Genomic DNA, 25,502 nt, shown 5'->3' with positions numbered 1-25,502 from the left:
GGCAGGCAACATCAGGCAGTCATGTAACACACTCTGCCTCAGTGACCAGCAGAGACAGACAGGGTCACAGTCAGGGAAGAGACAGGGAGATGGAAAGGCAGACACACTACAAAAGTCAGAAACAGGCAGCTTCAGGAAGTCATGGACACACTGACCACACAAGAACAATGACTCAGTGAAACAGGCGGTCAGGGTCACAATGTCATAGAAGAGGCAGGAAGATAGAAAGGCAGACAAAGAACAACAATGCGACTCAGTGACACAGGTATTGGCAGACAGGGGCACACAGCCAGAGAAGAGACAGGAAGAAAGACACAGCAACAACAAAGACAGTCTTCCACTGAGTCACTGGAGCACAAACCCTCGGGTTCCCAGTGAACAGTACCACAGGATGGGGACAAACCAATTGGTTGCCAGTGAACAGTACCACAGGACGGGTCCGTGAAAGAGGACAGTGTCACTGAGCCACTGCGGCACAAACCCTTGGCTGCCAGTAAACAGTACCACAGGATGGGTCTGTGAAAGAGGACAGTGTTGCTGAGCCACTGGGGCATAAACCCTTGGCTGCCAGTGAACAGTACCACAGGACGGGTCTGTGAAAGAGGACAGTGTCACTGAGCCACTGCGGCACAAACCCTTGGCTGCCAGTGAACAGTACCACAGGACGGGTCTGTGAAAGAGGACAGTGTTGCTGACCCACTGCGGTACAAACCCTTGGCTGCCAGTGAACAGTACCACAGGACGGGTCTGTGAAAGAGGACAGTGTTGCTGACCCACTGCGGCACAAACCCTTGGCTGCCAGTGAACAGTACCACAGGACGGGTCTGTGAAAGAGGACAGTGTCGCTGAGCCACTGCGGTACAAACCCTTGGATGACCGTGAACAGTAACACAGGACGGGTCCGTGAAAGAGGACAGTGTCGCTGAGCCACTGCGGTACAAACCCTTGGATGACCGTGAACAGTAACACAGGACGGGTCCGTGAAAGAGGACAGTGTCGCTGAGCCACTGCGGCACAAACCCTTGGCTGCCAGTGAACAGTAACACAGGAAGGGTCTGTGAAAGAGGACAGTGTCGCTAACCCACTGCGGTACAAACCCTTGGATGACCGTGAACAGTAACACAGGACGGGTCCGTGAAAGAGGACAGTGTCACTGAGCCACTGCGGCGCAATCCCTTGGCTGCCAGTGAACAGTACCACAGGACGGGTCCATGAAAGAGGACAGTGTCACTGAGCCACTACGGTACACACCCTTGGGCTGCCAGTGAACAGTAACACAGGATGGGTCTGTGAAAGAGGACAGTGTCGCTGTGCCACTGCGGTACAAACCCTTGGCTGCCAGTGCACAGTACCACAGGACGGGTCTGTGAAAGAGGACAGTGTTGCTGAGCCACTGCGGTACAATCTTTTGGCTGCCAGTGAACAGTACCATAGGACGGGTCTGTGAAAGAGGACAGTGTTGCTGAGCCACTGCGGTACAATCTTTTGGCTGCCAGTGAACAGTACCACAGGACGGGTCTGTGAAAGAGGACAGTGTCACTGAGCCACTGTGGCACAATCCTTTGGCTGCCAATGCACAGGACGGGCCTGTGAAAGAGGACAGTGTCACTGAGCCACTGTGGCACAATCCTTTGGCTGCCAGTGAACAGTACCACAGGACGGGTCTGTGAAAGAGGACAGAGTCGCTGAGCCACTGCGGCACGAACCCTTGGCTGCCAGTGAGCAGTACCACAGGATGGGTCTGTGAAAGAGGACAGAGTCGCTGAGCCACTGCGGCACAATCCCTTGGCTGCCAGTGAGCAGTACCACAGGATGGGTCTGTGAAAGAGGACAGTGTCGCTGTGCCACTGCGGCACGAACCCTTGGCTGCCAGTGAGCAGTACCACAGGATGGGTCTGTGAAAGAGGACAGAGTCGCTGAGCCACTGTGGCACGAACCCTTGGCTGCCAGTGAACAGTAACACAGGACGGGTCTGTGAAAGAGGTCTGACCCACTGTGGTACAAGCCCTTGGCTTCCAGTGTACTGCTCTCACCCTGTTCATAACAAAACCATAAAACCATATGCACCAGCGATTCCGCTTCTTGGGATGCCCAGAGGCAACAGGACAACCTCCATGGCAGATTTAGATGCCTGGCACTCGGCAGGTATACACACGTTACGCGACCTCTACCAAGATGGCGCACTTATCCAATATAGCGTTTTGACACAGGAAGAGAGTATATGGAGTGGGAGGTAGCTGTGCGCTCTATAAACTTCAAAAATATAAAAATATAAAAAATAAAAATAGATGGCATTGTGTGGCTCCATGTTAGGGGTATTGTGGGGCCCTGCGTATGATCCATTCCGCCCGAATAGACCGTCAGGGCTTCCATATATACACCACTTTTACAAGCAGACGTCTGGTTGCTTCTGATCTCTGTCCACATCATCGGACGTGGCGCTATAGAAGTCTGATAGCGCAGTCTGTAGATAATTAGATTTGGCATCTTATTAATGGACTGTTTGACAGCATTCCACAGAATGAGGAGGAGGGAGGGTGGGTGAGGAATATGCGGTTAGGTAAAGTCTTTACCAGAAAAGGCTTTATGGTAGGTAAGCAACTAGTTATTCTGCTAGAGGCTTCTAAATCGCAGATCCCTCACCTTGTGAATAGATGCCAAAGTAGTACACCCCCTTCGGTGGTGGGTGAAATAAAATGGCTCAGACCAAGAAATCTTGCAGAACAGATATGGGGAAAGTGCTCGTCCTGCCTGACCTGATGGTGCTTTGTAAATCTGTGTTGCAGTCTGGCAAATATCCAATATTGGCTGACCATGTGCCAGCCTAGTGGTAGCAGCCTTTCCTCTGGTCAGATGGAGTGAGCAAATCTTCTGGGGGTCTATTCCTTGATCAACCCATACCAAATCTTGATGCATAAAGGAGTGGTGTGGCTCACTGGTTAGAGGCGGCAGACCCGTAAGCAGAGAACGGCCCGGGACCAGGGTTCAATTCCCGACGCGGCAGGGTCGTGGACCAGGGTCAAAACGGACTCGATAATTCTCGCCTCAGTGCCTACTCTAACCAGGGAACACACTCGGCAACTCTGGGCATTAAGCTTGCCTCATCTCTACAACGGCCCCCCACAGACGCCGGGGATGCCTGGTTTCACCTTGGAGATACCCAGAAAGGGACCATCTCACAGGGATAGCCAGGACGGGTTCCCCAGCGGTCTTCAGCGCCAGGATACTCCATGGAGTCGCAGTGCGCTTTACAAGTACACCCACATTTACAGAACACAGTGCATCTCGAGATGGGCCTCTTTTGCACTACTTCGTCTTTCTAAGTGTAAGAGAAAGCAACGAAAAGTTGTTGGTACTTTTTGGTTTACAAAGAAGCTAAACACCCTATAAGGGTCAAGGCGGGGGAGTGATTCTTCCTCCTTGGATGAGGCCGTGCATAGAAGGATGGCATGGGAATGGATAGCCCTATGTGGAAGAGCAGGACTACCTTGGACAGGACTGCCACTTTAGTCAGGGAATAAAGATGCAAATGGAGGAACTACTGTATGGTGGAAGAGGTGTGGCGCCGCGGCCAGGGCGACTGACGCTGGAATCTGGGGACCACGGTTCGATCCCCGGCTCCGGCGGCAGGTTAGCCCAGCACCATGTGACTCTGGGCAATAGCTCGCTTAATCTTCCAGACGGCCCCCCAGCGCCTAGAGACCCTTACGGGTGATTGTGCGCTTTACAAATGTGGACTTTACTTTACTTTTGCTTAAGTCTGGAGTTTACTCACTCATCCAGCCAATGTTTTGGCAATGAGAAAAGCCATCTTAATAGTTGGAATGTGGAAAATTAGTGCGTTTTGGTGAACATTATCTGCGCCATCTTGCCTCTTCCCCTGATGCCACACTTTTGTCGTGCGCGCCCGCCATTTTAAGATGCCCCGATCAGAACAAACCCTTTTGCATGCCGCTGGCCCCTGACATAGCCCTTTGCCTTCACTAAGCCTGCACGCTGACCACCCCCTGCTTGCACCTGCCTTGAGTCATAAACCCCTCTTCGGCGCTGCTCTGCCCCAGGCCCTCATCCTGTTCCCAGCGCGACACCTCCCTGCTTTCCTTTCATGATCTCCGGCCCTTAGATGCAAACCCCCTTTTTCCCCGTGTGCCCGTTTTGTCCTCCCCGTTCCCAAGCCGACACCCAGCTCTGCCGATACCATCCTTGCCCCTCCCCGTACAATAGAAAGCTTCCCCCATCAAAGAATCCCCGGGTTGATCAAAGCCCCCACCCCATGAGATCCGATCAAACTCCCCACATTCCGTGAATCGGCGGATTATCCAGCTGCGCGATGCTCATCACCTGTTGTGACTAGGGTGGGGACTTCAACTGTAAATGTGTGTGGGAACGGGCCCAAAGGGGAGTTCCGAGAATGTCTTTTCCGTACATCAAAGCTTTAACATGTATGTGTAATCTACAATAAAGTCATAAATGTGGGTATAAGAGGCCAGGCCTCAGAAATACAGTTAGAGCACCTCAGAACGATACCTTCTGTCCGTTTCGTTGTGTTCTCCTCCGGAGAGAATAAAAACCTTGTTTCCTGCTTTCCAGTCTCCAGCGCCTGCCTCTTCATTGATTTAAATAACTAGAGGGTCACAGAGGCAATACCGCCGGGCAAATATCGATTGTCCCCGACCCGATTGAACTTTTTACAATTGGCGTCCCAAGCGTGGGGCCCATCAGCGACTCGTGGATCCAGTGGGAGAGGTCCCGACGACAGAGTGAACGACTGCAACGATCGGGAGAGCTCTTGCCCAATAGACCCTCGTCTGGCAGCCGATCATCCGAACTTCACTAGTTCCGAACAGACCTCTCTCGAGTGATCTACGGTCCTGACTGGGAACCATCAGGAGTGCCGTGAGAAATACGAGAAAAAGAGGACGATCGGGCGCTGGATTCGGAAGACAAGAAACTGTCCACATGGTCCGGGTAAGGTCGTGTTGCCACGACAAGTTGCGAAAAAATTTGTTTGATTGCTTGATTGTTCAAAATACTAGTATTGCTCTGTTTATTTTTATTTGGAGATTCACTGTCTGCAAACGGAGAAACAACAGGCTCTCTCTCCCTTTGCAAGCAGTGGAGGATAGGTAGGGTAGCAGCCGTGCTTGTTCTTTTTCTCCCCCACTCAATAATTGCTTGAAACTGAACTGTTGTTCACAAAACTATTGTTTCCTGGAGATTCCCTGTCTGCAAGCAGGGAAGAGACCACCCTTTTTGCAGATAGTGAAAAGGGTAGGTAACGCAGATCTTTGCGGACCTACTCATTCTCCCCATTGTTATTTATTGGTCGTTTGGTTTTATATTTTTTTTGATCCATGAGGTATTCACTACCTGCAAACAACGTAGAATAGAAATATTCTGTCTAGTCTTTGCACCTAGTGATAAGATAGGCAGTGCTGACTTTTTAGTCCCTCGTTACGAGCCGTCATGTCTGTCTTCTCCCCACTGATAAATAGCCTGTTTAGCCCGGACCGGGTGTTAGAGGTGGACCATATAGCTCCACTAGAAGGCACCCCTAATAAGGACATGTTCATAAACTATGGGTTAGTCACCATAGCTTATAATAAATTATGGCACAGGTATACCGAAGATAGCCAAGACAAACAGTGGCCACTGGCAGGATCCTTTGACCTTGATAAAATAGAAACGTTAGAAATAGCCCTTCGAAATAATAAGACGACGCCAATTATGCTCGACAGTCTCGGTATGTGGCGCAGAGAGGCTACGAAACGACAGAGAAAAGACGAGGATAAACCAAGTAGGGAAATATACCGACAGGACAACCCCAGGACACCGCTACCCACAACTTATCCCCCGACACTATGCAAAGGACGACCAGACTTAGGGTCAGACCAATGCGCTTTTTGTAGGTATGTCGGACACTGGAAAGCCCAATGCCCGACTCTACTGAGCGTGAGTAAAGGCAAAGGGCCGACAAGAACGACAGACCGACAGTACGAGAAAAGGCGCGAGACAGAGAAGAACCCGACTTACATAGACAGACCAGACAGAACCACCACGTTTGATTATGCCCGATGGCACAGATTTCGCCAGGAAAATCTCAGCGGCATGCTCAAGTTCTCCTAGGTCGGGCAATGTCAAGACGGGAACCCAGCCTCGTTTAAAATTCACAGACGGAAAGAGATAATTATGACCAATAACTGTTTTTATATTTGTCTTGGGTCTTTGTATGTCGTACTTGTACTGTCCCCCGTCTGAGTTCGTGTGTATGTAATATACAAATCTGCGTCATCCCTCTACACGTGTTTCCGTGTTACTCGACCTCTGTTAGCAGAAACTTAGCATAAAAGCAACCTGGAAAAGAAAGAAATGGTAAAACAAAATCCGTAGACCATTCATAAACTTGAACTTTTAATTTAACACAACAAACAAGGAATAATAACGATAAACTGTAGAAAATGAAAGTCAAACAGAACATTCGCCCCCCCCCATTCTGGAACCTTCCAAAGTAAGGCAGGGTTACGGCTACGCCCAACCAACGGCAACCCATATAAGGCGAGCCCCGCCGCCAACTCTTGGTCAGGAAATCTTAACGTATGGGGGAGCCGGAGGAGAGGCAGGAGCCCGCAGCCGGGGCATTTGCAGGTAGTCCCGCCACATGTCTCCTTGGCCGGCCGCAACGGGCCTGGAAAGACTAAGGTAGTCCCGCCACATGTCCAAAGGAGAACGAGGCACCTCTTCCTTTTCTCTTCCGTCACAGCCGCAGCAGTCCTGGACGGCGGGATGTCCTGCACGTACCTCCACAACAATTTGTCCAAGTTGGGCTGGGAGGGAAAGGCGACGCGGACGAGCCTCTCCCCACCTCCACCGGTAGGAGGTTTCCCAGCCCCCAGCCCGACGCCGAACACCCCCAGTCAGGCGATGGTGCCCATACTTCCACAGCACCGGACACACCATGGTGGCACCCCAGTACTTGCGCAGCACCGAACGTACAATGGTGGCACCCCAGTATTTGCGCAGCACCGAACGTACAATGGTGGCACTTGGGGAACACCGGATGTGGAGAGGCCTTCATGCGGGGCGATGAAAAGGAGCGGCATGGAGTGCACCGGGAGAAGGAGACGATGTGAACGAGTCTCCCTCGCCCCCCAGGTGGGGGCATCACAGCTGCACCCCAGCTGAACGTCCCGCTCTCACAAAACAGGGACCTCTTCCTTTCACTCCGAAGGGTCTCTTCCATTCTTGCAAACTCGACGAGAGTGGCCCCTGTAGGGCCTCAAAATGGCGTCTGGATCCGCTGGAAGGCGGGCCCCGGCCACTAGAGTAACTTTGGCCAGCCGTATAACTCGAACATTTGTCCCATGGAGCACGAGCCCCCATCTCCGACAGCATCTCCGCAGCCTTGAAGATCATACAAAGGTCCCCGGCGGAACCTTCGGCCTTTGCAGGTTTCCGGTAAGGGACGGCTGCCTCGATCGCCAACGAAACAAACATGACATTGCCACACCTTCTGTTAGCGTGAATTCTAGAACTGCCGAAAAGGACTCTGGTCCAAACTGCCAGTAATGGAAACATTTCCCCCTGATGCTGCTTCCGGACTGTGCCGGCCCCGCCCAAAATGGCGCTGGTATCAATCGGAACTTACGAACACCTCGTGGTGTTCCTTCGCACTAATATAAACTTGATGTTCTGAGATTTTATATGATCCTTTGTACACTTGGCTAGAAAAGACGAAGAGAACTCACTCGACGAATAGTGTGAAAAGATCCCCGTTACAAATGTTGATTACGAATGTACAATGTATTATATTTTTATAACTGATGTAAACCCCATTTACGACGCACACGTACGGTATGCATATAGGAAATCTGATTACAACTGTTATGATTATGCTTCTAAATTATGAAAATATATGCCCCCGAACCCCCAGCCAATTAATAGACGTTTTAGTCTCTTACAAATGAATGAGTAAAACTTTCCGATGTTTTTATTGCTGCAAACGACACCCCCCACTGTACGCACTTTAGCCATTACCACGACCGGCCAAATACGACCACACCCTCCTAATCCATATGCTGAAATGATTTTGCAAAATAAAGTCTTTGAAACTATGGACGGGTATTGCATGCTTTATTTTAAAAATGTGGGATCGGTGGGAAAGTTCTTTTTCTGTGCACCCTACTCTGCTCTCTCTTTAAGGTTAAAAGAAGATGGTTGCCCAGCCCTGGAGGACGGATCGGATCGACAACACGACACTCCGCCTTCAAAGTACGCGACTGACTCATGAACTCTCGCGTAGAGGAAGACCTTGACTTCCAAGGATGGGTAAAACTAATGGTGTAAATGAGGGAATGTAAAAGGAGGGTGAAATGAAATAATGTAAATATTATAAAGTACAACGTTCCAAAGTAGCAGGGACCCAAGAACCGAAGAACTTTAGAACGCCACGGCGTTGAAAGAGGTTTAAGGATCCCGATAGTGAGATATATCCTTTGACTAGATACCTCGCACTAGGCACCTCTGGTTTCCTTTTTATGTTTCCCCGCACACGCCCTACATGAACACACTACCCCCCCTCGACTCCGGAAACCATATCCCCGGGGACCCTGCCCCAAGGAGGAAAGACGAGTAAGAGGTAAGTAAAGGACTTATGAATCCATGTATTTGAATGCGCGCGAATGCTGTCTCCCCCACCCCACCCCCCCTTTTTCCTCCTTCTGCAGGTTACATCAGAGATTACAGCCGAGGTGTGGCGAAGATCTGAAGCCTTGCCACGTCTAATACACGAAGCGGACTAGCGCCGCAAGGTGGTGTCTAAGCACGCCTGCAAACTACTCACGTATCGAACAGACCCGGAAAATTAGCACAACTTGATAGAAAGTGATCACCCTTAAACCAGACCGGACGAATGAACCCATGTCACGTATGATGCGAAACTGTGAGGGAATGTGTGTGTGTGTGACTGAGGCGTTGACCCAACTGGTCAAAGGACCGGGAATGCGAGAAAGTGCGACAGAATGGTACCTCCTTTTTTTCTTCTTTCCTTTTCTCAAAGCACGTCCCCTCTACCCTGTCTAATGCTCAAACTGCATGATTACAAGATTCTAACGCGGACTCGTGAATACCCTTTACTGTGTAATGCACTAAATAGCCTTTCTTGAATACACTGCCACCCTCTCTGTTGCACGTGTACTATTTAGCCTGCCGTTGCACTCTCTCTCTCTCTCTCTCTCTCTCTCTCTCTCTCTCTCTCACTCTCTCTATTTTTGCACTACCACTCTTCCGAGTGGTTAGCCCCGAAATTGGCAGATTGCCACCCCTAGCACACCACCTAATTGGCTTCAAATACCGTCAGTATTTGCACAAAAACTTGTCTCTAATACAATCACCCTGAAGCCGCGTCATTACCTCTCCTTTTCCGCTAGAAGTCAATGAACCCAGGTTGGGCCGTAAGGGAAAGGACAGGTAAGACGACAGAGGTTCCCTAATCTGACCCGAAATAAGGGAACTACATGTCAAACGGCTCCTATAGTATAAAACAAGGACCTCAGAATACGCGACCCTCCCCTCCCCGAATTGTCGCAATACCCAAACCGGAAAAGTGACCACCCCCGTTACCCCCCTGTCTATGTCCCTGGTTGTTTCCCATAAAACCCCTGTCCTTCCTAGTTAAGTAACCGGGCTGTAAAAGGTTACGTAGGACCCAGAATGATGTTTTACAAGGTTAACAGACTAGACCAAGGTAAAGAAATCATCAAAATGAACCCCGCAGTAGTTGAAAAACAGGATGCACCGATAGAAAGGAAATGTTTAGCCATGTTCGTCTCTCAGCAAAATACCTGTGTAGTACCATGTTGACGACTCACTGTACCCTTTTGTAAATGTAAAACTCTAGAGAACGGCATATCTTTGCCAGATTTGTCTCCCGAAGGTGGGTTACCATCAGATGAACTGTCATGCCTGTAATAAATAATTATGAAGGAAAGTCATAGTAAATCCAACAGGTCCGCCACCGGTCATTCATATGCCAGTTGTGAACATTAAATATAACGGACATTTTCATTCTTTGCCTGGAGCTGGGAGAGAAATAGACTTTTTGATTATCTTCATCTGCAAATTTTCTAAAGACTGTCTTTTCAAACTTGTTTAAGGGTACTGCTGTTGGAGGAGAGAAGGACCGGATGTGGGAGCACGAGGCCCGACTGCAGACTAAGGAACACCTGCGACATTAGCCAAGGCGAGACCACGACTGAAAAGAGCTGCAGGACGAGGCACTGTTTTCGACAGCATGAAAAGAAAGGGTCGACCTGATGCCCCTGCTCGACGTCCAGTGCCTGTCGACAAGTCCCCGCTCTCTGAATTCCGTCACACGCCCGCCTATTTGAAGTCTCTCGTTCCCCTAGTTTGTTCCCAATTTGGCCTTGCTCCATCCCCCTTTTTCCTCTGACCTACCCTATGGACTGTTTTGAACGCTCTTCTTCCATCGGAACTTTCTGACAATCACCTCAAAGGACACAGGGCGAAAAGGACCTTTCCGACCAGAAACGCGAGGAAAGGGTCGTGCCCTGCAACGCAGAACTTAGAACAGAGCTGGACTTGTAGCTCCACCGCCGGTGCTCAACAGCGCCAACGAAAGACCACAAAGAACAATGAGAACTCATAAAACTTCGAACATTTGACATCCTCAATCACCGTTTTTTTATGCCTCATTTCTCTCCCAGCCGCCATTGTATTGATCCTGCTCCAATCCGAATCTGAAATATGTATTAACCTGCCAGTTCACGTTATGATATGTACTTGCTGCTCGCCGTTTTTGTATTTCATTCCTATGACTTTCCTGCTGAACAAATTTATCAAAGTTTATCAAATAGGTGCACCTCCTAAAAACTAGAAACCTCAAAATGTATTGTTTACAACTCTTTTTCATCTAGGGTTCCTACCGTTTTCTTTCTCATGCTCACCACAGTAGAACAGAATAGAAAATGAACCAGCAAGATGTCTTGAATATGTTAAAGGGAGGACTGTGGAAAATTAGTGCGTTTTGGTGCACATTATCTGCGCCATCTTGCCTCTTCCCCTGATGCCACACTTTTGTCGTGCGCGCCCGCCATTTTAAGATGCCCCGATCAGAACAAACCCTTTTGCATGCCGCTGGCCCCTGACATAGCCCTTTGCCTTCACTAAGCCTGCACGCTGACCACCCCCTGCTTGCACCTGCCTTGAGTCATAAACCCCTCTTCGGCGCTGCTCTGCCCCAGGCCCTCATCCTGTTCCCAGCGCGACACCTCCCTGCTTTCCTTTCATGATCTCCGGCCCTTAGATGCAAACCCCCTTTTTCCCCGTGTGCCCGTTTTGTCCTCCCCGTTCCCAAGCCGACACCCAGCTCTGCCGATACCATCCTTGCCCCTCCCCGTACAATAGAAAGCTTCCCCCATCAAAGAATCCCCGGGTTGATCAAAGCCCCCACCCCATGAGATCCGATCAAACTCCCCACATTCCGTGAATCGGCGGATTATCCAGCTGCGCGATGCTCATCACCTGTTGTGACTAGGGTGGGGACTTCAACTGTAAATGTGTGTGGGAACGGGCCCAAAGGGGAGTTCCGAGAATGTCTTTTCCGTACATCAAAGCTTTAACATGTATGTGTAATCTACAATAAAGTCATAAATGTGGGTATAAGAGGCCAGGCCTCAGAAATACAGTTAGAGCACCTCAGAACGATACCTTCTGTCCGTTTCGTTGTGTTCTCCTCCGGAGAGAATAAAAACCTTGTTTCCTGCTTTCCAGTCTCCAGCGCCTGCCTCTTCATTGATTTAAATAACTAGAGGGTCACAGAGGCAATACCGCCGGGCAAATATCGATTGTCCCCGACCCGATTGAACTTTTTACAGGAAGGCAAAGAGGACAACTGTGCACAGGTCCACAAGGAGTGCACATCAGGCAAGTTAACGTCCCACTGCGGCATCACAAATCAAGTTGGTGGGAGCATGTGGACCAGCCCTTTCAAAAAGCTCCGTCACAACAGGTGACTCGAAAAGGGACGGCTGATCAGGTAAATGCAGGAAGGCTAAAAGGTAACATTTAACTGTTGCCAAAGCAAGGCCTTGCTGGGCCAAGGACAAAACAGAAGAACATCCGATAACGGTGCATTGAGGTTTTGGATGTTTCAGGAGAACGTCGAACAACAAACTTCTTCCCGCATACTGCATGGACAGATTTTGTGGATGGACGCTTGGCATACAAGATGACACCAACTACTTCAGGAGGAAGCTTGAAAGCCATCAGCTGCCTGTGCTTAACCTACACACATGGAGGTGTAAGTTGTGCGGGCTTGAGTGCAAGACTCGGCCTTGCTGCTGAGACAAGAGGTCGTCCTCCCGAAGGGGCAGCCGGGCCCAAGAACAAATGCCCATCACCAGAAGTTTCGGCTACCACCTTCGCCTCGCCCAGTCTGAGACCAATAGGATGACTAGGGTCTGACCTCTCTTGATCCATTTCAAAATTCTAGGCGGAGGATGGGGGAGCGGAAAGGCATAAAGGAGTCCCGAACCCCAATGCTGTTGGAAAAAGTCTCTGTGAGAAGACTTCTTTAGGAACTCCAATGCGCACACGTTTGGACACTGCACATTCTCTGTGGTGGTGAATAAGTCGAGCCAGGGCTCTCACCAATGCTGGAAGATGCCCTAGGCCTCCTCAGAGTCTAAGTGCCATTCGTGGTCCACTAGGCAACATCAGCTGAGTTCATCCGCCCTGGCGTTTAAAGATCCTGCGACATGCTGAACAGTCAGGCAGATGCCCTGAGACGTCACTTAGAGACGCTGGGCCTCCAGACACAGCACCCACAACACCACCCTGCAATAACACATGGCGGTAGTGATGTCTGTATCTGCTGCTGTTCTCCCTTGATACGCTTTCAGTGTCAAGCAAATCTCTCGAACTCTGTCAAGTTGTTGTGGAAGCGAGTCTCCGCCGGAGACCAGAGTGCTCTGATCTCCACCTCTCCCAGATGGCCTCCCTACCCCAGCAACAAAGCATCCATCACAACCGTTATCTCTGGGTACGATAGAGAGAGGGGTCTACTGCCAGTCCAATCGCAATCAAGCACCCACCAATGCAGATCTTTCAGTCTTCTTTGACACCGGGATGGGATCTGCTAGGTTGCTCTGGTGCTGAGCACAAGGATTTCTTCAGAGCCCACATGTCCCACCTCACGTGGTCCACCTGGGGAGGGAGTTTGAGTTGTATGTTGCCCCTGCGAGCCTGGACACACTCCAATTACTCCCCAGCTTCGCGCTCGAAAGGACAACAAGTCTTTTTCCGGCTGAGGCACATACTGTCGCTGCCCCTGTAGCTAGCCCCTACAGAAACCTCGAAAGGGCGGGCGATGCCCTTGCTCTCTTTAAATCTCTCTAAGGCTAAGTCAACCTTTGCTCCAAAAAGCCTAGAACCATCAAAGGGCATGTCCATTAGGGAATGCTGTACATCAGCAAAACTCTGTGGAGCTAATCCATGTGTGGCGCCAAAGCACCATGCTGGTTCCGACTGCCATACCCAGGCAGTTAGTAGTGTCCAACCAGGTGTGTATTGTGTACCTCACTGCGCGTTGCCATCACAAATAAGACGCTGCAAGCTCGGTTTGATGTCTTCTGAGACAGCTGGCAAGACGTCAGCCACTCGGTCTCACAACGTGTGGGCGACATACCGAGGATGCATGAGGTGTTGATAGACCCAAGGGCATGACTGGCACGGAAGAACTTTCTCTTTGCACATTTTTCCAACCATTTGGATTCTCGTTCAGGTGGAGTCATAGGGAAGGCAAATGAATTCTGGCACCCTGTACTATCATGCTCTACAACATGAAATCCGGGTCCCCAGGAGCAGACCTGGGTCATCTTGACACCTGCCTGTTCACAGCGGGTAGAATCCTGGTGCTGCCCAGATGCCCTCCAGGATGTCAATGAGGGCCCCGTTGAAAGGCAGTAAAGGCTCTTGGGTTTGGCCTAAGCTGGGTTGAGGGCCTCAGTGAGGACATTTGCTTTCACTTCTTGCATGAGAAGACCGAGGTCCAGGACCTTTACCGCCCTCCTGAGCACAATGGCGAAGGAGGCGGAGTCGTGAGTAGCCACTGCTTGATTTGGAATATAATCCAGTATCTGGTGATGTGTTCAGACCACTGTCATATGTCCCTTTAGTCATAAAAATCACCTCCCTAGTTACCATCGTCCTCATCATAGTGGTTGTATGTTTCTGGGCTGGAATGGGCAGAATGTCGATGGCCAATGAGTAGAGGTTGAGCTTTCGAATCCAACAAAACTATCGGAACTGTGCCTGGTGTCAGTGATGCTCAGGCCGGTGACACTGGTTACCTGCAGTCTACCTGCCCCCCCTTTGTCCCTATGAAGAAGGCATGACCAGGCTGCTCAGTGAGGTGACAGCCAATCAGCCCATGTAGATTTCTCCCCCAACCTCACTCTCTACCAGGCAAACACTTAATCCCCTCCAAGTAGGCCTAGTGTTTGTGGGAGCCATTTGTTTTACTTGCTGCCTGCAGATTCATTATCTTGGTCAAGCCGGGTAGTTCAAAGCCCAAAACTGATTGAGGGCTGACGCAAGAAAACACTACTAAAGCCAAAGAACATGAAGCAGTGTAAATACAGAGAATGAATACTATAGATTTGCTCTTGAGACCTTTTAAACATAGAGGAGGAAACTTTGATCTTTTCTCTATGTTGAGTCAATGAAAAGCAATTATTTTGCTGAAGCTTTCACCTGTAGGGTCAATACATGGCCAACAAGATACCTCACAAAACAGATGTTCGCACAATACAAAGTCAACACGTGACATTACAAAACAGATGTTCGCACAAAACAAAGTCAACACGTGACATTACAAAACAGATGTTCGCACAAAACAAAGTCAACACGCTACATCACTAAACAGTTTGCAAGTTTGTTATGAAACAAGATAATCCATTACAACTGGGCAATGCCCTGAGAAGGGAATGTCACCGTGTTAGGGTTCAAGTAGAGGGCAGCAGTGAAGTCTTCACCCACTCTGTTAACAGACAGATGGTTGGATACTGGTAGAGTAAAGGGATACTGGTGGAGTAAGAAGACACCATTCTTTAGAGTGCGGGTTAACCTTTTTTTTTACCAAAAGGGTTGTTTTCGATGCTCATTGTGTGCATGGGTTAGGATATGTAACTAGGTACTCAAGAAAGCATAGAAACCCCAACAAATTTATCACAGGTTAGCCTGTGGTAGGTGAAGCACCAAAGAGTTGCGAAGTCAAATGTAACACATACTGGATGTGAGAAGTTGTTCAAGTTTCAGAGTAAGCTAGAGGAGGTGGTACTGAGCAGGATGGGAGTTAATCTGCTTCTGTGACACCAGTTGCAATCTTCCAGGTCCGATGTTAGTTCAAGCTAAGAAAACTGCAGGGATCTGTTTTGGCTTGCTTCGTTCAGTTCGAAAGGTTCTTCCTCCTCTTCCCCCTCCCTCAAAGAAACTTTTGATTCAGGGTCTGATCCTTTCAAGGCTGGACTTCAGCAACGCCTTATACCTGGGTGCTCCTGAAGCTACTATCAATAAGTTACAACATATACAGAATTCCGCAACTAGGCTGCTAACAGGTACACGAGCAAGGTCATCAGCAAAACCAGCCCTTAGAATGCTGCACTGGTTACCTGTCCGCGAGAGGATAAAGTTTAAATCCCTCGGTATCACTCACAAATTACTACAAGGCAATGCCCCCCCCCCCATTCTGAAGGACCTAGTGCTCCCCTATAAAGCTAATAGGCCCCTTCGCTCAGATCATGAAGGACGAGCCAAAGTCCACAGAGTAAAAAGGGCACGATCAGGTGGACGGAGGTTCTCCATCAACGCAGCCACCCTGTGGAATTCCTTACCACTCAAGCTAGGAGTTGAACCTAATCTTCTTCGCTTTCGTAAGCTCCTAAAAACCTTCCTGTTCCCTTAGAGCCTTTGACTCCACCTTCCGTCTGTAGTAGTAGTCTGAGTTCTGTAGCGCTGGGACGCCCCAGGGTAACCACGCGCTCTATAAATCGGCATCTAATCCAATCCATGTCTACTTCAAAGTGAAGATAAGTACCACATTTATGTGTGTCATTTACTCCGGACCTAGGAAAACAGTTGTGATGTTAATAAACAGAGAACGTTTGTAAGGCCAGCCCAGATGAGATGTCCTGGATGACCGCACTTTTCTCAGGTTGGAGCATACACATAGTATAGAATGGGCGTTGGATGTTACTAATATTCCACAGTTACTGGCAGGACAGTTCCTTCAAATAAATCCAGATACGATTTACAAGGAACGCAGATATTTATTAATGAGAGTTCAAGTCAGATGCCATCCAAAAGGAATGCAGGGACATGTAAAATTCCTAATTTACGTAGGGGACAGCAAACCCAGAGGAGTATGCTAAAATGATAGAGCTAGTCAAACCACGGCCTACCTACCTACCTACCTGCACTGTCTTCGATATCAGACCATCGGCCTGTTGGGAGGCAATGTGCACATTAGCTCTTAACTGCAGATTAAAGCGCTCCAAACCTGGCCGTCCACTGCCCAGCGGCCACTGAGTCCAGCAAGCAGGAATCGAAAGATCTTAGACCGTGATTCTTAGCCACCTGGAAGGTACATTTGGGGTAGCCCTTGGTCAGATGACATCCTCAAAAATTTAACTTACAAAAGGGTTAAAAAAACTGCTAGTTCAACAACCATGTCAGAAAAATAAAATGTATTAAGGAGACATTGGGATGTTATCATCCAATGGCACCCAGAAGAGTAGGCTCCTACTACCATTGAATGACAGTAGGGTAAACATGACCCACAGCCGAGCTCTCGCTGCAGCGTTCCACCAAATATACCTACTGCTGCCAGCCTGCACTCGCCGTGTGGCCCCACACAAACCTATGTTACTCTAATATCCCTTTTCTGAACAAAGACTGAGGGGTACCGGGCAAACACTGCAACAGATAAAAGCGGTTCTCAGAGCTCAAGCCATAGGCACTAATATAGCCAACTCTGAAAGTTACTCAAGGGCCCAGGGTCATCTGGTTCTGTGTCGCCTTGGGGTAAATGTGATAAGTAAGTTTGAGGTATGATCTCAGCCCCAGAGCGTGCCAGCACAAATTGGCCATATTTGTTTATTTTTGTTTTAACTGTGGAACCTGAGTTAGATACAAGTAATCTGGCATTCTTCAGGGAAGTCATAGCACCAGCTGAACAATGGTTTACTGGCCTCCTAGAGTATGCCTTGACTGCTCGACTTTACTACCACCGACACCGCAGTAATCCCAATGGAGTGTATCAGGGGGCAGTAACCTGGGACAGTATTCAGACAGGATCTCTCCCAGTAACTGTCCAAGCATCCCAAGAATAGGCCTCTCAGGCATCTATTCACACTCCCAGAGGGTAATGAGAGTCAACTCCATCAATTCATAGGACCAGAAGTGAGTGAGGCTCCCTTTGGAAACAGGAAACACTCTAAAGGGGGAGGGGGGGACTTCTTAAATCTTTCCAACAGAAGAGGCCCATCCTCCATAAGCTGGATGAAGGATGGGAATGAAAACTGGACAAGTCCACACCACAGAGGGCTCCTGGGGAGGCTTGGGGCGGCTGCTCGGACAGTCTAAGATCCAGATTATGACGGGATGTGAATAAGCACAGATGATTAATATTAAACGCATTCAGACAATTTTCTTTTTTTAAAAGCATCATCCTTATCTAGCAGAACTCATCACTTTTTGCACTGAGTATCTCATCTGGGATAAGGCTTTAACCTATATTTTTAAAATCAAAACCGGCAAGGGCCCTGAATACTTACATACTATTGTCCATCAATATGCCCCAGCTCGCTCTCTTCGTTCATCCACTCAGTCGCGATTTACGGTGCCTAGGCACAGATTGTCTCTTATAGGCGGTAGATCCTTCTCCTGCCTGAGCCCTACTTTGTGGAATTCCCTTCCCTTATCGCTTAGACAAGAGACTACCTTTATTCATCTTCGCAGGGCATTGAAGACTTGGCTTTTCAACCAATAAGTTTCCCTCTTTCTTTCTTTTGGTCCTTTCAGGCGGCGCCGGGAAACCCTTGGGTAGTTGTGCGCCTTATAAATTTAAATAATAAATAAATAAATCTTTTCATGCAGCTTATGTGATACGACTAATCCAATAAACAGCTATTGATCTATTGGAGTGTACAAGCCCAAGCAGTGGGAGCGAGCCTAGGTTTTGCGTCACAAGGAGTAACTGTTAGAGTTCAAGTGAAGAGTTTGTGGGTGCTTGTAAATGTGCACAAGTGATCCAAACGCGGTAATGAGGGACCCCCAGCGAACATTGTGCTAAACACACGCATATTATATTAAAGGCAGTTTTAGCCCAAAGTTCTAATTTGTTTAAGGTGATTCAGGGTGCAGACGAGCAGGAAACATGTTTTTGATTTATTCACAAATTCACCCATAACTATAGTGCTACAAACTAACTTCACATGGTCACGTGTGAGTTCTCGGTCAACGCATGACCACACCAGGAAGCAACATACCTGTACAATCCACGTCACATGAGGCAGGTCCAGGCCACGCGCTGCGACATCCTGCAAAAGAAACATGAAGCCCAGTGAGCTCAGAACTTGGGGGCCTGTACCAAAGCCCCCACCTTGCAAGGGGGCGTGTGCTCATCCACTTGGGGGCAGGGCTTGTGTTGTATGCATCTTAACTAGGGCCATCTAGGGTTGGAAACCGGTGACGGGGGTTCCGCATATGACAGAATGAAAATGGCGGCTGGTGTGCTAGCATTGTCTATCTCTGGAGGTGTAATGTAATCAATATGTATTAGGTCTGGCTACCAACAACTCTAGCTAATTGAAGACCTGTGTCATCAAACCTTCAAATAAAAAGTACAAAAATGAGTAGTACAGAAAGATGGAGCGCTTAGGGTACCTCAGGACACTTTAGAAGGTGACATTCATGAGTTTCATGTGTTTTTCATAATTTACCACCCCTTGCATGCGAGGTCTGTCAAGACCACAACATTTAGTAAATGAATCATTTGTCCCACTTGTGATCCCATTTGGTTTTAGTAACAGGGCTTTGTTGGAACTGGCACTTTCTGGTTGGCTGAGGTGGTGCCCAAGCCAGGTAGAACCTACCAATCCAATACAAAGAAGCAAGAACGGCTGACAAAGGTTATGCACAATTACTTACAGAGTATGATACATGTGTCAATGTCCTGTGCACAATGCGTCCAGAGTGTGCCGAACCAACACCCTACTGCTAAGCAGATCCGAACAATCGTATACAAATGGACGGTGCACCAGAGAAGAATATCCAAGAGCTCCAATTCGTGTTACACAATTCCTTTATTGAATTCCAATAAAAAAACACTCCTCAGCCAACGCGTTTCGTTCATAAGGAACTTCGTCAGGGCTATTTTATAAAGAGGTATTCCCTGTAGAGAGCTCTCTTCACTTACCTGACGACCGGAATTGCGAGTGGGTGACCGTGACTTGAACTGTTCCCAAAGCTATCATACGGCGGGAGTTCTATCTGTTGTCGGCTCAAATATAAGATCCTCTCGTAATATATTATAAATATTGCCCACTAAAATCGTAGGCCTTCTATCAAGTGGCCGGCTATATACTCTTTTCAGATTTAAATAATGGACACATGTACAGGGAATTCATCTTTATAAAATAGCCCTGACGAAGTTCCTTGTGAACGAAACGCGTTGGCTGAGGAGTGTTTTTTATTGGAATTCAATAAAGGAATTGTGTAACACGAATTGGAGCTCTTGGATATTCTTCTCTGGTGCACCGTCTATTTGTATACGAGAACCTACCAATCCCGTCAGGTGCGGGTGATTACACTCACTGTATTACTGCGCTCTCCCTTGGCGCTGAGCAGTTAGGATTATCACAGAGGCAATGTGTAAAGCATTGGCACAGCACTCTCACACAATGAATACACTGAGTGTCACACAAGTGACTTCACACGTGGTGTATATAAATAAAGATTGTATTCAACAAACACATTAACACAACATGAACATCATGCATTTCTGGGCATAAATCACACTTGGGCCTTGAGCGGATAGCAATATTTCCAACAGTGTTAAAATTACATCAATAATATGAACAATTGGGAGAAACCCTATTTCACCCCAGAACCCTTACGCGATGCAATGAGGTTGTCAGAACGGGGCCCACATAATTCAAATGCATACATTTCAGTTGTGCTCCCAGGTCACACCGATATCAGGAATGTGCACACACTGGAATTTATAACACTTTTCAGCAAAACCCGTGAGCAGAATCAAAGCAAAAGAAGGATATTTAAAATCGACCGCCTTCTACAAACCGTCAGCGCGTCGTGGGTCCTAGTGCAAGGCAGGCAAAGGGACCCTGGACGCTGTGGCGTGTTCAGCGCGCTATGGGTGCTAGTGCAAGGCACTGGACGCTGTGGCGTGGTCAGTGCGTCGTAGGTCCTAGTGCAAGGCAGGCAAAGGGACCCCTGGACGCTGTGGCGTGGTTAGTGTGTTGTGGGTCCTAGTGCAAGGCAGACAAAGGACCCGCTGGACACTGTGGCGGGGTCAGTGCGTCGTGGGACCTAGTGCAAGGCAGACAAAGGACCCCCTGGATGCTGTGGCGTGGTTAGTGTGTTGTGGGTCCTAGTGCAAGGCACTGGACGCTGTGGCGTGGTCAGTGCGTCATAGGTCCTAGTGCAAGGCAGGCAAAGGGACCCCTGGACGCTGTGGCGTGGTTAGTGCGTCATAGGTCCTAGTGCAAGGCAGGCAAAGGGACCCCTGGACGCTGTGGCGTGGTTAGTGCGTTGTGGGTCCTAGTGCAAGGCACTGGACGCTGTGGCGTGGTCAGTTCGTCGTCGGTCCTAGTGCAAGGCAGGCAAAGCGCCACTTGGATGCTGTGGTGTGGTTAGTGCGGCGTGGGTCCTAGTGCAAGGCAGGCAAAGGGCCCCCTGGACGCTGTGGCATGGTCAGTTCGTCGTCGGTCCTAGTGCAAGGCAGGCAAAGGGCCCCCTAGATGCTGTGGCGTGGTCAGTGCATCGTGGGTCCTAGTGCAAGGCAGGCAAAGGGCCCCCTAGACGCTGTGGCGTGGTCAGTACTTTGTGGGTGTTGGTGCAAGGCAGGCAAAGGGCCCCCTGGACGCTGTGGCGTGTTCAGCGCGCTGTGGGTGCTAGTGCAAGGCAGGCAAAGGGCCCCCTGGACGCTGTGGCGTGGTCAATGCGTCGTGCGTCCTAGTGCAAGGCAGGTAAAGGGCGCCCTGGACGCTGTAGCGTGTTCAGCGCGTCGTGCGTCCTAGTGCAAGGCAGGCAAAGGACCCCCTGGACGCTGTGACGGGGTCAGTGCAACGTGGGACCTAGTGTAAGGCAGGCAAAGGGCCCCCTGGACGCTGTGGCGTGGTCAGTGTGCCGTGGGTCCTAGTGCAAGGCAGGCAGAGGGCCCCTGGACGCTGTGGCGTGGTCAGTGTGCCGTGGGTGCTAGTGCAAGGCAGGCAAAGGCCCCCCTGGTCGCTGTGGCGTGTTTAGCACGCTGTGGGTGCTAGTGCAAGGCAGGCAAAGGGCCCCCTGGACGCTGTGGCGGGGTCAGTGCGTCGTGGGACCTAGTACAAGGCAGGCAAAGGCCCCCTGGACGCTGTGGCGTAGTCAGTGCGTCGTAGGTCCTAATGCAAGGCAGGCAGAGGGCCAGTGGATGCTGTGGCGTTGTCAGTGTGTTGTGGGTGCTAGTGCAAGGCAGGCAAAGGGCCCCCTGGACGCAGTGGCTTGGTCAGTGCATCGTGGGTCCTAGTGTGAGGCACTGGACACTGTGGCATGGTGAGTTTGGCGTGGGTCCTAGTGCAAGGCAGGCAAAGGGCAGGCAAAGGGCCCATCGACGCGGTGGTGTGTTCAGCACATCGTGGGTCCTAGTGCAAGGCAGGTAATGGACCCCCCGGATGCTGTGGCGTGGTCAGTGCGTCGTGGGTCCTAGTGCAAGGCAGGCAAAGGACCCCCTGGACGCTGTGGCAGGGTCAGTGCGTCGTGGGACCTAGTGCAAGGTAGGCAAAGGGCCCCCTGGACGCTGTGGCGTGGTCAGTGCGTCATCGGCCCTAGTGCAAGGCAGGCAGAGGGCCCCTGGACGCTGTTCAGCGTGCTGTGGGTGCTAGTGCAAGGCAGGCAGAGGGCCCCTGGACGCTGTGGCGGGGTCAGTGCATCGTGGATCCTAGTGCAAGGCAGGCAAAAGGCCCCCTAGATGCTGTGGCGTGGTCAGTGCATCGTGGGTCCTAGTGCAAGGCAGGCAGAGGGCCCCTGGACGCTGTGGTGTGGTCAGTGCGTCGTGGGTCCTAGTGTGAGGCACTGGATGCTGTGTCATGGTTAGCGCGTCGTGGGTCGTAGTGCAAGGCAGGCAGAGGGCCCCTGGACGCTGTGGTGTGGTCAGCGCGTCGTGGGTCCTAATGCAAGGCAGGCAAAGGGCCCCTGGACGCTGTGGTGTGGTCAGTGCGTCGTGGGTCCTAGTGCAAGGCAGGCAAAGGGCCCCTGGACCCTGTGGCGTGGTCAGCGCGTCGTAGGTCCTAGTGCAAGGCAGGCAAAGGGCCCCCTGGATGCTGTGTCATGGTCAGCGCGTCGTGGGTCCTAGTGCAAGGCAGGCAGAGGGCCCCTGGACGCTGTGGTGTGGTCAGCGCGTCGTAGGTCCTAGTGCAAGGCAGGCAAAGGGCCCCCTGGATGCTGTGTCATGGTCAGCGCGTCGTGGGTCCTAGTGCAAGGCAGGCAAAGGGCCCCCTGAACGCTGTGGCGTGGTCAGTACATCGTGGGTCCTAGTGCAAGGCAGGCAAAGGGCCCCCTGGACGCTGTGGCATAGTCAGTGTGTCGTGGGTCCTAGTGCAAGGCACTGGATGCTGTGGCGTGGTCAGTGTGTCGTCGGCCCTAGTGCAAGGCAGGCAAAGGGCCCCCTGGACGCTGTGGCGTGGTCGGTGCGTCGTGGGTCCTAGTGCAAGGCAGGCAAAGGGCCCCCTAGATGCTGTGGCGTGGTCAGTGCGTCGCGGGTGCTAGTGCAAGGCAGGCAAAGGACCCCCTGGACGCTGTGGCGTGGTCAGTGCGTCGCAGGTGCTAGTGCAAGGCAGGCAAAGGGCCCCCTAGATGCTGTGGCGTGGTCAGTGCATCGTGGGTCCTAGTGCAAAGCAGGCAAAGGGCCCCCTAGATGCTGTGGCGTGGTCAGTGCGTTGCGGGTGCTAGTGCAAGGCAGGCAAAGGGCCCCCTGGACGCTGTGGCGTGGTCAGTTTGTCGTGGGTCCTAGTGCAAGGCAGGCAAAGGACCCCCTGGACGCTGTGGCGGGGTCAGTGCGTCGTGGGACCTAGTGCAAGGTAGGCAAAGGGCCCCCTGGACGCTGTGGCGTGGTCAGTGCGTCATCGGCCCTAGTGCAAGGCAGGCAGAGGGCCCCTGGACGCTGTTCAGTGTGCTGTGGGTGCTAGTGCAAGGCAGGCAGAGGGCCCCTGGACGCTGTGGCGGGGTCAGTGCGTCGTGGGTCCTAGTGCAAGGCAGGCAAAAGGCCCCCTAGATGCTGTGGCGTGGTCAGTGCGTTGCGGGTGCTAGTGCAAGGCAGGCAAAGGGACCCCTGGACGCTGTGGCGTGGTCAGTTTGTCGTGGGTCCTAGTGCAAGGCAGGCAAAGGGCCCCCTGCACGCTGTGGCGTGGTCAGTGCATCGCGGGTGCTAGTGCAAGGCAGGCAAAGGGCCCCCTGGACGATGTGGCGTGGTCAGTGCGTCGTGGGTCCTAGTGTGAGGCACTGGACGCTGTGGCGTGATCAGTGCGTAGTGGGTCCTAGTGCAAGGCAGGCAAAGGGCCCCCTGCACGCTGTGGCATAGTCAGTGTGCCGTGGGTCCTAGTGCAAGGCACTGGACGCTGTGGCGTGGTCAGTGCATCGTGGGTCCTAGTGCAAGGCAGGCAGTGGGCCCCTGGACGCTGTGGTGTGGTCAGTGCGTGGTAGGTCCTAGTGCAAGGCAGGCAAAGGGACCCCTGGATGCTGTGGCGTGGTCAGTGCATTGTGGGTCCTAGTGCAAGGCACTGGACGCTGTGGCGTGGTCAGTGCATCGTGGGTCCCAGTGCAAGGCAGGCAAAGGTCCCCCTGGACGCTGTAGCGTGGTCAGTGCACTGTGGGTCCTAGTGCAAGGCACTGGACGCTGTGGCGTGGTCAGTGCGTCGTGGGTCCTAGTGCAAGGCAGGCAGTGGGCCCCTGGACGCTGTGGCGTGGTCAGTGTGTCGTAGGTCCTAGTGCAAGGCAGGCAAAGGGCCCCCTGGACGCTGTGGCGTGGTCAGTGCATTGTGGGTCCTAGTGCAAGGCACTGGACGCTGTGGCGTGGTCAGTGCATCGTGGGTCCTAGTGCATGGCAGGCAAAGGGCCCCCTGGACGATGTGGCGTGGTTAGTGCATTGTGGGTCCTAGTGCAAGGCACTGGACGCTGTGGCGTGGTCAGTGCATCGTGGGTCCTAGTGCAAGGCAGGCAAAGGGCCCCCTGGACGCTGTGGCGTGATCAGTGCATTGTGGGTCCTAGTGCAAGGCACTGGACGCTGTGGCGTGGTCAGTGCGTCGTGGGTCCTAGTGCAAGGCAGGCAAAGGGCCCCCTGGACGCTGTGGGTGCTAGTGCAAGGCAGGCAAAGAGCCCCCTGGATGCTGTGGCGGGGTCAGTGCGTCGTGGGTCCTAGTGGAAGGCAGGCAGAGGGCCCCTGGACGCTGTAGCGTGTTCAGTGCATTGTGGGTCCTAGTGCAAGGCAGGCAAAGGACCCCCTGGACGCTGTGGCGTGGTCAGTGCGTCGTGGGTCCTAGTGCAAGGCAGGCAAAGGACCCCCTGGACGCTGTAGCGTGATTTGTGCGTCGTGGGTCCTACTGACCACCGAAGACACAGCCCGCACGATGAACACCATCCACTCCGGATCTCCAACCGACCCCTGCCCCCACTACATCTTAAACAAGGCCGACTCCACCATCGCACCCCAACTCCGGGACGTCATCAACACCTCCTTCAACACCGCCACCTTCCCGGAGAGCTGGAAGCATGCCGAGCTCAGCGCCCTACTGAAGAAACCAACAGCAGACCCCACCGACCTCAAAAACTTCCGCCCCATCTCGCTTCTTCCTTTTCCTGCCAAAGTCATCGAGAAGATCGTCAAGTAAATCAACTACCTCGATACGGGTAGCAACTATCTTCGCTGTCCCCACTCGGCGTCTGACATCAGCGCCATCTTGTAGTGTCTTTATATCACTACAAGATGGCGCTGATGTCAGACGCCGAGTGGGGACAGCGAAGATAGTTGCTGCCTGTATCGAGGTAGTTGATTTACTTGATTCTGTGGATATTCGTGATTTGTGAAACTTCGATAGATTAAAGGGATTTTAATACTACTTTATATTTGACTAGGAGGAGATATACATATTCTGGAGGCCGTTACGTAACTGTGGAGATGTAATTTGGTGAGCAGTAGCGAGATATGATTTAGTTAC

At 51.3% G+C, this 25,502-nt stretch overlaps 1 protein-coding gene across 1 annotated transcript in view; it reads right to left on the bottom strand.

Annotated features, from left to right (window-relative positions):
* The window catches only part of DDX31 (DEAD-box helicase 31), a 227,763-nt gene that overhangs the window by 136,330 nt on the left and 65,931 nt on the right, over positions 1-25,502 (bottom strand). The window contains exon 15 of the mRNA XM_078646174.1: positions 18,564-18,614. Coding sequence (XP_078502300.1) covers positions 18,564-18,614 — 51 coding nt within the window. The remainder of the gene's footprint in view (positions 1-18,563; positions 18,615-25,502) is intronic.

This window comes from Lissotriton helveticus, chromosome 5_1 (genome assembly GCF_964261635.1).
Source record: "Lissotriton helveticus chromosome 5_1, aLisHel1.1, whole genome shotgun sequence".
Classification (NCBI taxonomy): Eukaryota; Metazoa; Chordata; class Amphibia; order Caudata; family Salamandridae; genus Lissotriton; species Lissotriton helveticus.
This window is presented reverse-complemented; position numbering and strand designations above follow the sequence as displayed.